Raw genomic sequence first — 15,862 nt, forward strand, 5'->3', positions numbered from 1 at the left:
TGCGTTAGTTACATTTACATAGAATAATATGAATAATCCCCTAAAATACTCACAGCTGGTGCATTATTTCCAGTAAGTACATAGCTGTCATGTTTTCTTCTAATATACAGTCTCCTAAATGTTGTGTTGCTTGAGAATAAAGAAAATTCCAAAATGTATACCCTTTGTGGATGAAAATACGAATTCATGCATTGAACAGATGGCATTAGCAGCACATAGTCATATATTGAAGTTTATTGTGTAGTGTAAAGTTTCTTTATGATGGGATGATAAGAAAAAAAAATCTTATTTACACTTTGGTGTCTCGCTTTCATGGGTGAGTGATCATCTTAAGTATTGACAGTCTTTGGTTGAACTGGGGTGGCCCGAGTATAACCGAATACAGCCGAGTGATGCCGGACTTTTTTGTGACGACACAGTCCGCCCGCCCTTTCCCCCGCCCGCTTTCCTCAGCTCGTCCTTCCCTTTCTCCTGCTTCCCCCCAACACACAGCTACACTAGCAGGCTGGAGGAGTCCCCAGCAGCACCGCACGCAACACACTGACAGCTGCGACTGACTCACAACCGAGGAGGGAAAAGATGGAGCACAGAGACACCGACTTCAGCATATTGCTAGCGACCGATTCATACAAGGTAATGTTGGCAGACGGAGGGAGGCCGGGGAGAGGAGCGGCTGATGGATGAAAATGTATCAAGTCAAGGTGGTTTCATCAACGGTCCCAAGGCCATCAAACCTCTCTCTGTGGCCGGGTCTCCGTCGGATCACAGCAGGCCGAATGGGCAGGAGGAAAAGGAGGAGAGTTCGGGTACCAAATTCAAAAAGCTGGCATCTCCCTTTGAGCTAACGTTAGCTAATATCTAAAATAAGTATATTTGGTTAAAGCGAGGACACTTCGCCGACGGCTGTGCTACTCATAGCGGTGTCAAGCTAGCTGTATTAGCTAGCTTGCTAAACTCACCGGGAGCGCAAAGGGATTGATGTAAAAAAGAGCTAATATTAGCGACTGGCTAGCAAGTGCTGGGTGATAGCCCAGTGAACTGCACACGGATAAAGTATCATTCAAGACCCCAGCCGGGCGAAATATTAGCCGGGCATGTGGTTAGCCGCAAAAAGTGGTAATGCCTCACTTCCAGGAAATCAAAACCGAAAGTCAAGTAGTCCGTGTTCACGTAACTTAAGGTTATACTTGTGTGACTCATGCGAAATGAGTGTAAAGTATTGGACTCAAACGATATTTTAACAGACGACTGTAGGCCTTGTAAAGCATTAATGGCGAATATAACAGTGGGTAACGTTGAAGTACAATAAGTCCTACTGCCAACTAACAATGAAAGCCGGGCAACACACGCACTTGCAGACATGTACCATCGCACGTAGCATGGTGGTGGGGGCGCGAGACTGTTGCCATGTACAGCAGTCACGCGACAGTAATCGGCGACGGTGTTGATGGGACAGAAGGGGCAGAAACGAAAGAGAAGGAAGGGACAACCGGCAGAGGTTGAGTTTGAAGGACAAAATACAAGCGACAAAAACACATTAAAAACTGAAAGGTCCAAAATGAGATCACATAACAACTGCATGAATGAAGAATTCACTTTTGAATATAGTCTGATGTAACTAAATGCATGCAAATGTACTTCGTTGAAAGATGTGTCCTTTCTATAATATCTCTCTCTAACAGAGTGATGAACAAGTGTATGTTAATTAACTATTTTTGCTTCTCCAGGCTCTGAGAGTGTCTGAGGTTTTGGTCGAAACCAGACTTATCATTTAAAACAGGTGCTTCATCATATAATGGAGCTATTGCTTTCCCCTAAGATCTCCTTACACAATTATTAAGATATCGTCTAACAATTTTTTACAAGCTCTTAGATTCATAAAGGAAACTCTTTATTGTAGGTGAGTAGCGTTGCGATTAGAATGGTAATACATATTTGTGTACCCTGGACTCCAATTCCAGGAAATGTACTTACACTGTCGGTTTGTATTTCTTGGAAATGTCCCGTCTTGGTTTCATTTTCATGGTTTTTCCGATAAAGAATGTCAAGGTTGCTGATTAGTCTTGAGAAGTTGCTTAGGAAAAGAGACTTTACCCGTTAACTCCTTCTGGAGGTGTCACAGTCACAATCTTCCTACCAAAAGCAATTAAAGGAACAATGATTTATTCAAACATCTATTATTTTTTCCCCTCATAGAAATTGGGAGGGTCTAGCATCGCTTTTCTTTACCCCTCAATGGCTTTTCATAGCGCTTCAGGAAACACGCTTCCCCCCAAAGTGCTCTTGCATGAGCGGTAACGGTAGCAGACTGCATTTGCTCCCAGTAGATACCAGGTATGTGTGTCGTTTAGGGCCAGCTGTCTGAGGACAGGAGTCCTCCATAGTGTGCTAAATTCACCTGTAGTTAACCACGCGTTTGGGTGTGCCTTAATTAAAGTATGTTGTCTGTGCAATACTGCTTTTAGAGAGAGCGAGAGGAAGGTCAGTCAACAACCAGAGGCGCACACACACTTTGTCCACAGCATGTGAAAACTAGTTGCACCTGAATGCCCTTTGGTTCAGCCCTCAAAAGCCAAGCTGGCCTATTGTCTGGATACACAAGTTTATGGTTGATGTAAAGATTCGACCGCGCCTCAGGGGGAGAGGAGGTGCACAGTGCAGCGTATCATTGTTGTTTTTTGCATGCGACCACATTTATGTAACATGGCGGTTTTTATGACTCTTAAGTCCCGAGAGAATTACAGTGAGTAAGTAGGTAGGGGGGTGGAGGACACATTTTCACAGAGCATGATGGCTACAGTGAGGGTTAAAGCTGTGACATTTAGGTAATGGGGCGGTCCCATTAGGTCTTATTCCGCACTAACAGCTGCTACTGCTTCAGATGCACCTGAGAGAAATCCCCTCTGGTGGTCAGATCAGGATTTCTTTCTCTTCTCATGTTCAAGACACATCAGTGAATCCTACGAGGGCCACAGGGAAATAATTAGCATGTTTTAAAATAACAATTGTGCGCCAGAAGATGACTGACTCCACCTGGACTTTCTATACTGTTGTATGCTGTGTGTGTCTATATTTCAGTCAGTATAATTTAGTAATTTGGGTGATGTTGCATTCTTAATTACCTCACCACCATAAAGTTCAGACAGAGTCATCTAACAGTGATTTTCATTTCATTTTTTCTCGATTAATCGTTTTGTCCATAAAATGCCTGAAAATGTTCTTCTCATTGCAGCTTTAGGTGTTTCTAATTTAAAGTCATTCCGAGCATCTTTCTCTGGAAATGACCAAAACGGCAAAGGCGAGGGTCGTAAAAGCTTAAAGGGGCCGAAGGGAACTGCAGAGTTTTGGTGATAAACCTCAGCGGGTTTATCACCAAACAACTCCTTTTCAGAATGCATGTAGTTATTTTACCCATTGATGATAATATTCATATCTATTTGTGCAGCTTCAATGGCTGGCACATAGAAATAAGCCAGATCTCCTTCAATCAAAACTCACAAATCACAGAGGCTACTATAGTCTGAGTTGTAATCTGAAGGTTTCCATTTTATCACTCATCTTTATACTACTATATCAGATAATAAGTGAATAACTGCGTTAGTTAATACACACAGAGACCTGGCTAGTGTCTGCGCCTTGCAAACTACACTGTTACATTTGTTGTTTGTGTGTATACATTGGCATGCGATCCAATGAATGTTGTCCATACTCGTGGCCAGGCCCAGTGTCATGTTGTGTGTCTTGACTCTATTTTGAGTCCTCAAAGGCCCAGAGGAAAGGACAGAGACCGGGGTCAAAGAAACTGAGTAGGTCACTGACATTTATGTCTTCTCCTCTCGAACGGCGAGCAGTCTCTTTGTATAATGCCTGTTCTTCTAGACCATTTTCACAGGCTTATATCTGTGGCTCCAACATAAACTTTTATGTATTTACAACAGTGAGAAAGTGTTTCCCCCCCAAGGTTGTGTTCAAAAGAAGGACAAGGCCCACGATGACCTTCTCTTTCCTCTTACAATAGTGTCCCCTGAAGGCAACTGGTAGACCTGCAGTGTTTCGCCATTGATATTCAGCGAGTGCAGCTTATTAAACAGCGAGATTGAACCCCTGTGGTTGTAATTGCCATTAATCTACATTTCGTCCGGATATTGAAAGCAGATCAACCTGAAAGCAAATATCGGATTACAAAAATGAGCTGTGAGCTGTAGTTGTTACCATCATCTTGTCGACTTTTAACTTTATCTGTGGAAGTTGCCCCAGTGTGCTCTGTGGAAATCCCTCATTTTTAGATTTAACTGATGGCCGGATGGCGCCAGCTGACACTTGCGTAGTTCCTCTGAAACAGTTTATTCTTTGTGTGTGTGTGTGCGTGTGTGAGAGAGAGAAACATGCCTGGACACGTCTCACGCACTACTTGATTACATGCATTTGATTTTAAATGTCAGATGTTTAAGGGATCAATCCGTTTAGTGGATAAGAAGATCACAGGGAAGCTCTCGTTTTCTGAATACATACAGAATAATGGAGAGCGTGCATGTGTGGGGGAAAGCTCTCGCCCCGGCTGTGACATCTTAGCACTGTATTATTTGGTCCAACACAATAGATTGATTGATGGGTCTTTTGTTGAACTGGAATGTTTGCTCTAATCTCAGATAATCAGCACATTGGCAGCGCTCCGTAATCTTTGAGTTGTGACCCCGAATAGCTCCCGGGACCATGTCTGTTGGCAGTGAGCTTCTGAATTCAAATTTGATTTGCTTCGGCATATGGTTTTGTTGCATTTGCGTCCCAAAAAAAAGCTGCGCGTGATCGGACTTGTTTAATCCACCTTTTATGTAGCGATTGTGAAACAAGACCATGCGACGTTAAAAGGTGTTTTCAGTGTTTACATAAAAGCTTTCGTCAGTTTCATCTGAAGGGCGGGTCTGTCCAGTATTTTTACACTATACATTGTGAAACTTCCAAACTACTGTTTCGCAACGCCAAGATGTCACAAGACCCGACTCAAACCTACATATTAGTCCAGTAACTTAATCTTGCCCACGTGCATATATATGTGTGTGTGTGTGTGGGGAAAGGGTCACGGTTACAGTGTATGAATGAGACTAATAGTTAGCAGAGAGCTCATTTCTTTTCTTACCTCCTAAGTAAAGGATAGTTCTGTAAGCTAAGCGCAAACATTTGCTCATTTACGACGGTTTGTTTTTTTTGGTTTCAGGGCAGAAAAGCTCTATTTAAAATTGTCCGTGCTTGTATATCGTGTCTCATTGTGTCTCATGTTCCCTGCAGGTGACGCATTACAAACAGTACCCCCCCAACACGAGTAAAGTGTACTCCTACTTCGAGTGCCGCGAGAAGAGGACCGAGCCCAGCAAAAGCAGAAAAGTCAAATATGACAAGACCGTCTTCTACGGCCTCCAGTACATCCTCAACAAATACCTCAAAGGTGGGTCCTGGTTTGTGTCCTATGAAGCCTCCAACGCTGTCACCAATTCTCCCTGTTTGTGTTGATGTAAATGTGTTTCCAGTCAGCTGATTAGATAAGGGGAACATAACCAAGTCCACTCTGCACACAATGCTTTCACCAACTTTCTGTGGGAGCTGCCCAGTACAGCTTGCAATCAGGGCGCATACCAAAAGCTTTTTGTGATGCATTGTGGGTCCCCGTTGGAGCATTTTTGTCTTTTTTATCTACCTCCCCCCTGACAAGGACAGCGCAGTTTCAGGGTCAGCTGCAGAAGTGCATGCCTGGAGCTGGCTCAAGATTCAGGGCAGGTGCTTTTTTTTTAACGGTCCTTAAACGCACTTCAAAAAACAAAACAGACAGTTTCAATGTGCTTCACATTGATTAGACTGTGCCGAGAATAACACAAAAGCCAGCAGGTTAAGAAGGAGAAAAGACTGAAATGAGGCAAAGTATAATGCATTCAACTTCTATGCTTTAATTAACTCAAGTTTGTAAAAGGTGAATGTTTAAGTTTGTGATCCTGAGGGCCATGAGAGAGGGAGGGAGAGAGAGAAAGCATCTCCCTCCTGTCTCTTAAGAGGATTTCATGGTGCGGGAGCAGAGGTGCGGGGGGGGAGAAAAGAGAGAGAGAGAGAGAGAGAAGACAAAAGCACAGCTGCTCTTTCACCGTATGAGGGAGAAAGACCAGCTGTCCGCGCAGAGCGTCCGTCAGCGCTCAATTATTAGCCCGACTATTAGAGACGCATCCGCGGTCCTCCGGCTCATCAAACCATAAAGTGTGCGTCATGAGTCTTCCACACCGGGTCAGGGAGTGAACTCTAATCCCTCCGACTGTACTTTCGTCGAGGGAGAGGTGCAGCAAAGGAAGAGTCACGCTCTGTCATTCGTTCTCCCTACATGGAGGGTATTCCATACCAAGAAGTCAAAGGAATAGTTTTGTGTTTTGGAAAATGTATATCACTCTCATAACAGTATGGCAAAATCTGAAGGTGGAGCCAGCGGCATGTTAGCTTAGCTTAGCACAAAGACTGAAAACGGGGGGGGAACAGCTAGCCTGGTAACAGAATCCGCCTACCAGCAGCTTTAAAGCTCACAGATTAACACCGTATATCTTGTTTGTTTTAAATAATGCGAAGAACTGAAGTTTAAAAACAATCAACGCTTACATTTTGGGTCCCTTCCTCCTCTTTAGGAAAGGTAGTGACCCCGGAGAAGATCCAGGAGGCCAAGGAGGTATACAGAGAACACTTCCAGGATGACGTCTTCAACGAGAAGGGGTGGACTTACATTTTGGAGGTATTTTGGAAAACACTTTTCTTTTTTTCTAGAATGGGTTTATTGAGGAAAAAGCTGGTGGGAGGAAGACAGGTGTACATATTACTCACATGTGCCAGAACATGCTAAGAGAGCCGTGCTCAGGTGATGCAATAAATACAAATAGTCCAACAGAGCAAACAGAGCAAGCTTAGCAGCTTAACTCGTAAAATTCAGTTTCAGCAACTACAAATGAATCACAGAAGATGTGCATACAATAGTTGTGTTATTCAGAGGTGCTGTTTCAGCACCTTGGAGAGAGCACAGCGCTCTCCACTGCCAAAGTATTTCCTCAAGTTAAAATAATAAACTCTTATTGCTAATCGTTTTTTAGCTGTGCCATCTCCGTCCACATTGCTGAATGAGCTCTCGACGTCTTGTGAAAGGCAACACTTATTGACCTCAGACCAGTTCTGAAAATGCAGGAATTCTGCTTGTGTATTCTCTGAGTGGGATGTTTGTGTGTTTGCAGAAATACAATGGACACCTGCCTATTGAAATCAAGGCGGTGCCAGAGGGCAGCGTCATTCCCCGAGGCAATGTCCTGTTCACGGTGGAGAGCACGGACCCGGAGTGCTACTGGCTCACCAACTGGGTGGAGGTACGTTTGTTTGTTAGCTGGCCCCACACCGGGGACTAAAGGGTGAGCGAATCACGTCCTCGGCTGCTTCAAAGTCCCCCCGTACGCCCTCGTCTAGCGCTTTAGATTTTAATGTGCTGCTCGTTTAGCAATGAAAGCTAATTCTGAGATTGAATGGGTTAGCTTTATTTGATTATTGATTACAAAATATACTCGCGACATTTATGCCTTTTTCTTTTTACAATGGAGAGTTAACGGTTTTATAAAAGCCATTAACTATTTAGCTTGGCGGCACTCCTCACTACGCCTCTTATCTCTCCTTTTAAATCTCACAGAATTACCTCCCTGTCATGGCTTATTGCTTAATCACTGCTCACAGATGTGCTGTGACTGAAAATAAAAAAAGAGTCATTCATACAAGTTGGCTGAGAAGAAGAGAGAATCAGGTACTAGAGAAACCCTTGTTTGGTATAGAAGCATATTTCCTGAAAGACAAACTATTCCTTTAATCATGTTTAAAACGCACAAATATATATATTTTTGTGGTTTGAGGCAGGTGGTCTCCTCAGTGCTGCGTTTATTACACTGAGCTAATGTGCCGTGCGAGTCCTCCCCGGGACGAGGACGATCTCCTGCATTTAATGCCGCATGAACAGACTGTCCTCAATGACTCGGCAGAACTAAATTCATTTAGCATGAGCGATGTCTACAGTCTCTCTCTCTCTCTGCTCTCTCCGACTCTTCTTCACCTCTGCCACCACGGAGTCGTGCCGCATAAAACATAAAACAACCAGCTGTGTTTGTTTTGATCCATTGATGCAAAAAGAAAAGCTTTTGTTTCATTATCTCAGCAGGTTTTTCCAAGTCCAGTGCTTCCTGAATGTTGACTCGATTTGGATCTATAAATTCATACGCTTTCCCCTCAACTATAGTGACAGATACAGCAATGAAAGCGAGCAGTGCTTGGACATAGGTCACCCACAGCCAGGAGCACAGTCTCAACACACTTATGAACACTCACACACACTGTCCTGATAAATTTGGATAAGCCACACCCCCCTTCTTTCCTTCTTTATCTCCCTCCATTTTGTTCTGGGACATTGACCGAGAAGTTGTGTGTGTGTGTGCGCGCACGTGTGTGCACATTCCTCCTGAGTGTAGTATTTACCGTACTGCTGCCCCGTTTTACCTTTTAGAGACACACGATGATTTTATGGAAATGTTGCAATCATCTTCGTTATAAGAGTAATTCATTTCACACAAAACACAGTTAAATGTGTTATAGTTTCATGATCATTTTGTTTTCACTATGAACTAGAGCAAATAATTGTATAGGGCACACAACCGTTTCTGTGTCTGTGTGTCACATGAGTCCATATTATGGTTTAGATGATGATTCGTCTGAGGTTGCATGTGATTGGTCGGGGCTGTAGGGTGAAAACAAACGCTGCATGCATCGTATTAACGAAGTCAAGTGAGGAGTCAGAGCTGGAAGTGTGCAGAGCTGTGCACAGCCGGCTCTTTGTAAATGTTTTTTAACATGTAATCTACACTGATTATTTATATGTATGTATGTATGTATGTATGTATGGATGTATGTATGTATGGATGGATGTATGTATGTATGGATGGATGGATGGATGGATGGATGGATGGATGGATGGATGGATGGATGGATGGATGGATGGATGGATGGATGGATGGATGGATGGATGGATGGATGGATGGATGGATGGATGGATGGATGGATGGATGGATGGATGGATGGATGGATGGATGGATGGATGGATAAAGCAGCTAAAAAATGGCATTCATATTTACATTTAAGTTACTTATTTTTGCAAGAAACATAAAGAATTCAAGTTCTGTTCAAATAAAAAATTGAAAAACAGGAGAAGAAAAAGAAAGTATAAAATATGTTGAGACCAGAGTGGAATGCATACTTGCACACACACACGCATGCATGCACGCATTGTACACTTCTGGTGGTAGAAAGTGTGTATTCATGAGGTTTCCCAGGTGGTGGAGAGTACAGATAAGCTGCTTGTTTTGACATTGAGATGTGTGTCTCTGGTCCGTAGTTGACATTAAAGCATCGAGGAATGTATTCTCCTCGGAGCTTGTCTTGTGTGAACGAGCAGCCCCCCGAGCAGAAATGTTGTGACGCCCTGGACTTCAAATGCCTCTTTCTCTCCTCCCATCAGACCATTCTAGTTCAGATCTGGTACCCCATCACTGTGGCGACCAACTCCAGGGAGCAGAAGAAGATCATCGCCAAGTACCTCTTGGAGACCTCTGGGAACTTGGAGGGACTTTCTTATAAACTGCATGACTTCGGCTACAGGGGCGTCTCCTCACAAGAGGTACACTCATACATCCAGGACAGGAGATGGTGCTGAGGGGAAGTTACTTACTTGTCACTTACTCGCTTTTTTTCCCCGGACCTTTCAACCATATCACACAGTATGGTACGAATGAAAGCTCTGGAAAAAGCTAGTAAGTGGACCATGAGCTCTGACTGTTTTGTCAGAAATGTAACCCTTTCAGGCATAAAAAATGTGTCAAATAAAAACTGTGTATATTGGGACGTCTTTGCCTTTTATTTCCCATAATGCCATCCTCCTCCCCCTCCTGTTTTGCAGACTGCGGGCATCGGGGCCTCCGCCCATCTGGTCAACTTCAAGGGCACAGACACGGTCGCCGGCATCGGAGTCATTAAGAAGTACTACGGCACCAAGGACCCCGTGCCGGGCTTCTCAGTGCCTGCTGCAGAGCACAGGTAGACACACACACACACACACACACACACACACACACACACACACTCCATTTTCATGTTGCTCATTGGAGCTTAGTCCCTGCGTAGAGACGGGATGTTCCCTGGCTCTTCCACTGTGATGTAGGGCAGGTTCACCCCTCACTTAAATCATTGAACCTGTGGTCTGAAACAAAGCCATGCTCAACGCTCCTTTTTAAGGAACGGTCGAGGTTCTCCAGAGTGTTTTTATGCCGGACATTTAGCCTTCTGGAAGGTTTGCTGAATCCCTGTGAACAATGCCAGTGATCAGCATATTCCCAGAACGCACCGGGGCACAGGAGGCACTAATGTTGCACAGTGTATCGATACTAAAAAGGTACCGCGGTACCCGTACGTTTAAAAAACGTCATGCTGCCGGCACGCATTGACTGCAAGGGGGCGGGGCTGCCCAGCGCTCACACACGCAACAGGCAGCGCTCATTTACAGCGAGTGATCGCAGGGGAGACATGGCATCAAGTGCAGGAGCTTTTGCAGACCGTCCTCGGCTTGTTGGGGAAAAAAAGATGACAGAAGTGAAATCTGGAAGTACTTTGGCTCCATTGCAGACAGTGAAGGAAAGCCCACCGACATACTGTTGTGAAGTGGAGCTTCTAATGAGGACCAAGTCTGGTTTTGAACGGAATCACTTTACTTTTGAACCGCGTATAACAAACTGTTAAAGTGAACAGAACGCGCTCTCTCACTCGACACGTGGATCTCTTCGTACTATCATTCTCATCGTAAGCACATATCATGCTACTTCCTAGCTCTTCAAAGTAAAAGAACTTCCTGTTTCATGCTATTCACAATAAAAGTAAATCAGGTCAATTGAGCTTCTCACGTCTACAGCTCAACAACATAAACGGTGTTACACAAGCAACATGAACCATATGAATTATGTTATGCAATCAAAACAATTCACAACACGTGCAGAGACCCGTCTGCAAAACTTGTTTCGAAGCCACACAGACCAAGAGAGGCAACATGGTAAAACACCTTTCAGACAGACACTTCCAACTGTTCAAAGAGTTCAAAGAACAACAGGTAGTTTTCATGAATATCTTGCTGTAGGCTAGTACTAATATTAATGCCATTTGTTAAGTGTTGAAAAAGCTGGGCAGGAACAAGCTGGTAAAAAAGGGAACCATACAGATGTTTCATTTATTACTATTGTAGATAAATATACCAGTATCATATCGTATTTGTGGTATTGTATCGAATTCTGGTATTGTATCGTAAGTATCGGGTATCGGTATATTATGGTCTCGGGCTCTGTTCATCGCCGGTGAGAGGCCACATTTTGACTGAGAGCCAGGGTCGGGGGAGCAAACCTTCTCACCCACGAGCCGAATAGATTTTCAAATTAGAAAAACCTTCATATAGCAGCGGCTCATCTGCCGAAAGCTGTTGATTTGAAATTCAAAAAGTTCTCATCGTTTGGTGTTAATTTGCTTCCCGTTAGCGGGGGCTGTGATTGGCTGGAGGTGCCTCTCACATGTCTCTGTTGTTTTATGGCTCTGATCCATTTATCCTGCACACACACACACACACACACACACACTTTCTCTCTTTCGCTCCCATGCACTCGGTCGCTTCTTCCTTGCCACCAGGGTAGTTACTGCCGCTCCGGCGCACCCTTCTTCCTCGCGCCAGTGCATTGTGGGATGGTGGCAGAAGTTGCCATGGTAACCCATTATGTAATGCCCCCCCCCTTCCCCCCTTCCGAAAGTTGGTTTGGTTTCTACCTCAGAGGGTGGAGTCGCAGTGAAATTCCACTTTGATGTGGCGGTGCTGAAGGAAAGGTACGGGCGGGTGCTTTAGAGCAGAGGTGTGTCTCCTCCAAAGCGCTTTCAGGACAATTGTTGAACGCTCAATGAGACAGAAAATACCCTGTGAAGAGAAATACAATACTTTTACAAATACGTTAGAGATGCTAGTTTCAAAGACTAGTAATGAGACACGCATCACGGCAGAGAGAGGAGAAATATCGAGAGTGTGGCTACACTTTTACTCCAGTAGATGCTGAGAGCTGTCGTCGTCTCACATGCCATAAAACCCTCAAAAGTAAGAGAAGAAACACCAGCAATTTATCACAACATTTGGCAAACATGCATAAAATAAATGTGCAGAAATGCACAGTGTGAACACTTCTTCTGGTATCTAAGGTAGCTTCAACAGACCGTTTTTAACTTAAGGAAATACAATTTGGCCCCGGTCTGGTTTCATGTGAGACTAAAACCTGGAGTGCACTGCCCTCTTCTGGACGATCTGTGCTATTAGCCTGTGAAGAAGTGACTGTAGGCGGAGAATAATGATGTTGTCTGCCGCTCTCTCTGCAGTACCATCACAGCGTGGGGGAAGGACCATGAAAAGGACGCCTTCGAGCACATCATCAAGCAGTTTCCCAACGTGCCCGTATCCATCGTCAGCGACAGCTACGACATCTACAACGCCTGCGAGAAGATCTGGGGAGAGGACCTGCGGGCGCTGATAGTGTCGCGCAGTGCAGACGCCCCGCTGGTGGTCCGACCCGACTCGGGGGACCCGCTCGACACGGTTCTGAAGGTGCGTTCGTGTTGGACGGCTTGCCTTTTTTTTTTTTTTTTTGGACTAGAATCGGGACACTAACGTCTCTGTGCCACCCTTCCTCTCTCATTTCTGTCAGGTTTTGGAGATCCTGGGTAAGAAGTTCCCTCCAGTGGAGAACTCGAAAGGTTACAAGGTGCTGCCTCCTTACATCAGAGTCATACAAGGAGACGGGGTCGATATCAACACACTGCAGGAGGTAGAGACGCCTGCCACGTATTGATGCCACGTACGAGGACAACACTAGGTCGTGTCTCATGCATAACGTTACTCCCGTGTGCTGTTTCCACAGATAGTGGAGGGCATGAAGCAGCACAGGTGGTCCATTGAGAACATTTCTTTCGGGTCCGGAGGGGCTCTTCTGCAGAAACTGACCAGAGATCTGCTCAACTGCTCCTTCAAATGTAGCTATGTGGTCACTAACGGACTGGGGGTGAGTACAGACGCGTTAGAACGTAGTTTTATGTTTTTCGTTGTCCGTTTTGTAACCGGTTTTTTTTCTGTTTGTCTGTAAAAGGTGAATGTGTTCAAGGACCCGGTGGCCGACCCCAACAAGAGGTCAAAGAAAGGCCGCCTGTCTCTGCACCGGACGCCGAGCGGTGACTTTGTCACCCTGGAGGAGGGCAAGGGCGACCTGGAGGAGTACGGCGCGGTGAGTTCAATGCCTACAGTGCAGCACGCAGACACTTTGGTGCACAGAAATATTTTTTCCAGTCTAAAGACGCGCTCGTTTCTCTATTCACCTCCAGGACCTGCTGCACACGGTCTTTCGGAACGGGAAGATCGTGAAGACGTACACGTTCGACGAAGTCAGAGACAATGCTCAGGTCAAAGAGAGCGAGCTTGAAGTAGTGCCGCACTGAGCGCAGCACTACTAAACCCCCCCCCCCCCCCCCAAAAAACCACTCCCTTCAACCCTTCACCTTTTGGCCTCTGGCGCCCACCTCAGAAAATGGAGGCGGTGTGCACTGCTAATAGATCCCCACTTCCAAAGCTTGAGATTCCCCCCAAAACGTTCCTATAAAAAAAAAAACCTGAGACTCCCTTAAAACCCATGAATCTTCAGCGTCAAATTACAAAAAAGTGGGTGGGGGGGGGGGTGGAAGGCCCGGTAAGCAACAGACACGTAGAGGGGTGGAAGTTGCGAATATGAAGACGAACCGTGCGTTCACTTCCCATGTGCCGCCGGCCCAAATAGAAGTTTGGTGTGTTGCACTGACAGGGTCCGGCATATCGTAACGTTAGAACGCGATTGGCTGCTGATTCCATGCGGAGTGAACCCACGGCGAGTCAGGGTGAGAGCGATGATGACGGAGAGCCCCTGACCGCGCCCCCCTTGTATTGTGTACAGAACTGTTTGAAAAAAATAAGAAAAAAAAACCTACATTTCTGAATCTACTTAGCTTTGTCTCTTATGTGAAGGATGGTATACTACGACTGTAATTATGGAGGATGAAAGAAATAATTTCCCCCCCCAATGTTCCGGCTTTTAATCAGAGGTCAGGGCCCAAACTATAAACATCTAGCGAGTAACTGAATATTTTGTACCGTTACTCCGCCAAATACCATAATCTGGGTGCATCACTGAAGGTATATTAATGATCATCTACTTGCTGTCATGTTGGCCACAGAGCATTCACATCGTGAAGGTCCAACCACACCGCAAAGTCTGCTCACGTGGATTTAGCCAACCTCAAAGTGATTTATTTTTAAGGTTTGTTTTGAATTTCAGATTGTTCATGTATGATTGTTCCAGCATTTGTTACTACAAAGTTACAAACGTTTCCGATTGGGTCTTCACGATGGCGAATGCTCTGGAAACCAGTCTTTGCTGATAAGACAAAGATTTTATGTAAAAAAAAAAAAAAAAAAATGAAAATACATCACGGACATTGTTTTCACTGGAATGAAGATGATCTAATTATGTGTTTATGAAAGATTATGTGGCTCCTGAAACGTTAAATGTTGGTTCTGCTGTATGTGTGCTTGGACCTGTGCGTGCGTGCGTGCGTGCGTGTGTGCGTGCGTGTGTGTGTGCTGACATTCTCTTCCTTTAAAGGATTGTGTAGTATTCCTTTATGCAAATCTACTCGTTGACAGGGGGAATAGAGAACACTTCCTTTTCTTTTTCGCCGGCCTTTTATTCTGAAAGGACTCGGAGTTGTGACAAACAGGTGGCGATACAGTAGTGAGTGTGTTTTGTAAAAGAGGCAGAAAAGTGAGACTCGGGATCAGGAATAACTTTGTGACAGCGCTGTACCCTTGGTATCACTGCCTTAGCTCGTATTAAGCAGCTGTGTTTTTGTTTTTTTGGAGAAGCCCAGTGATGTTTGGATTTATTGCCCAGGTAGAAATGGGATGTTGCTGAAAAAGCCTTTTGGAGTTGATTATCTTCCCTCCTGTGTGACGGTGTGTTTAGTCACTTCGCTGAGGGACGAGGGATTTAGGAGATGCTGGGAGCTGGTGACATCACAGAAAAACTAAATATTTGACTTTATATTTTAGGACGGGCAGTGTCCCTTCCCGCCTATCTAAATTCTAATGTGACTAAATTTCTGGTTTATGACTAAATACCTGCAAAATTAACAAAAAAAGAAAACGGTTTGCGTGTTTTAATTTGCAAAGTTTTAGCATGCTAACATGCTAAAGTAAGATGTTAGCATGCTAACATGCTAAAGTAAGACGTTAGCATTTAGCTCAAAGTGTAGTCTCCCAGAGCTGCTAGCATAGCTGCAGAGTGTATTGCTAAGAGGTTTAAAGCTCCAGGTATTAGTTTATCTCTTTCAGACGTTCAGCCGCTTCACGTTCAAAAGGCTTCACATATTCTCACCTCGGAGGCAGCTAACGCAGTGTCAGCTCTACTATGTCTCGCTATGTCTCGCTTCCCCTCGTGGGCTCTGACCCTGCTAGTCCTCTCTGTGGTTTCAGGAGAGACCTTGAAAGAAACCCCTGTGATCTCACCGACTCCTCGTTTCTCTCCTCTGGCCCAGACCAACCAGCCCGAGTACAGCCGAGCGGCTAAACAACACAGCTAGTCGTGTGCTGAAACAATGTCGCACTGATTTCTTTATTTTCCATTTGTTAGATACTTTGTAATCAAATTCTGGAGTTATTACACAA

General features: G+C 44.8%; 1 protein-coding gene across 1 annotated transcript; it reads left to right on the top strand.

Moving 5' to 3' along the window:
• The first annotated feature begins 492 nt into the window (after nt 1–492).
• nampt1 (nicotinamide phosphoribosyltransferase 1) lies at nt 493–14,667 on the top strand. The gene is made up of 11 exons (XM_079183464.1): nt 493–633; nt 5,287–5,443; nt 6,657–6,760; nt 7,251–7,379; nt 9,563–9,721; nt 10,001–10,137; nt 12,496–12,721; nt 12,822–12,941; nt 13,035–13,175; nt 13,260–13,394; nt 13,492–14,667. Exons 1-11 carry the CDS (start codon nt 580–582, stop codon nt 13,603–13,605), a joined length of 1,476 nt encoding a protein of 491 aa, XP_079039590.1. The 5' UTR covers nt 493–579; the 3' UTR covers nt 13,606–14,667.
• The last annotated feature ends 1,195 nt before the right edge of the window (nt 14,668–15,862 follow it).

This window comes from Pholis gunnellus, assembly GCF_910591455.1.
Source record: "Pholis gunnellus genome assembly, chromosome: 22".
In the NCBI taxonomy this organism is placed as follows: Eukaryota; Metazoa; Chordata; class Actinopteri; order Perciformes; family Pholidae; genus Pholis; species Pholis gunnellus.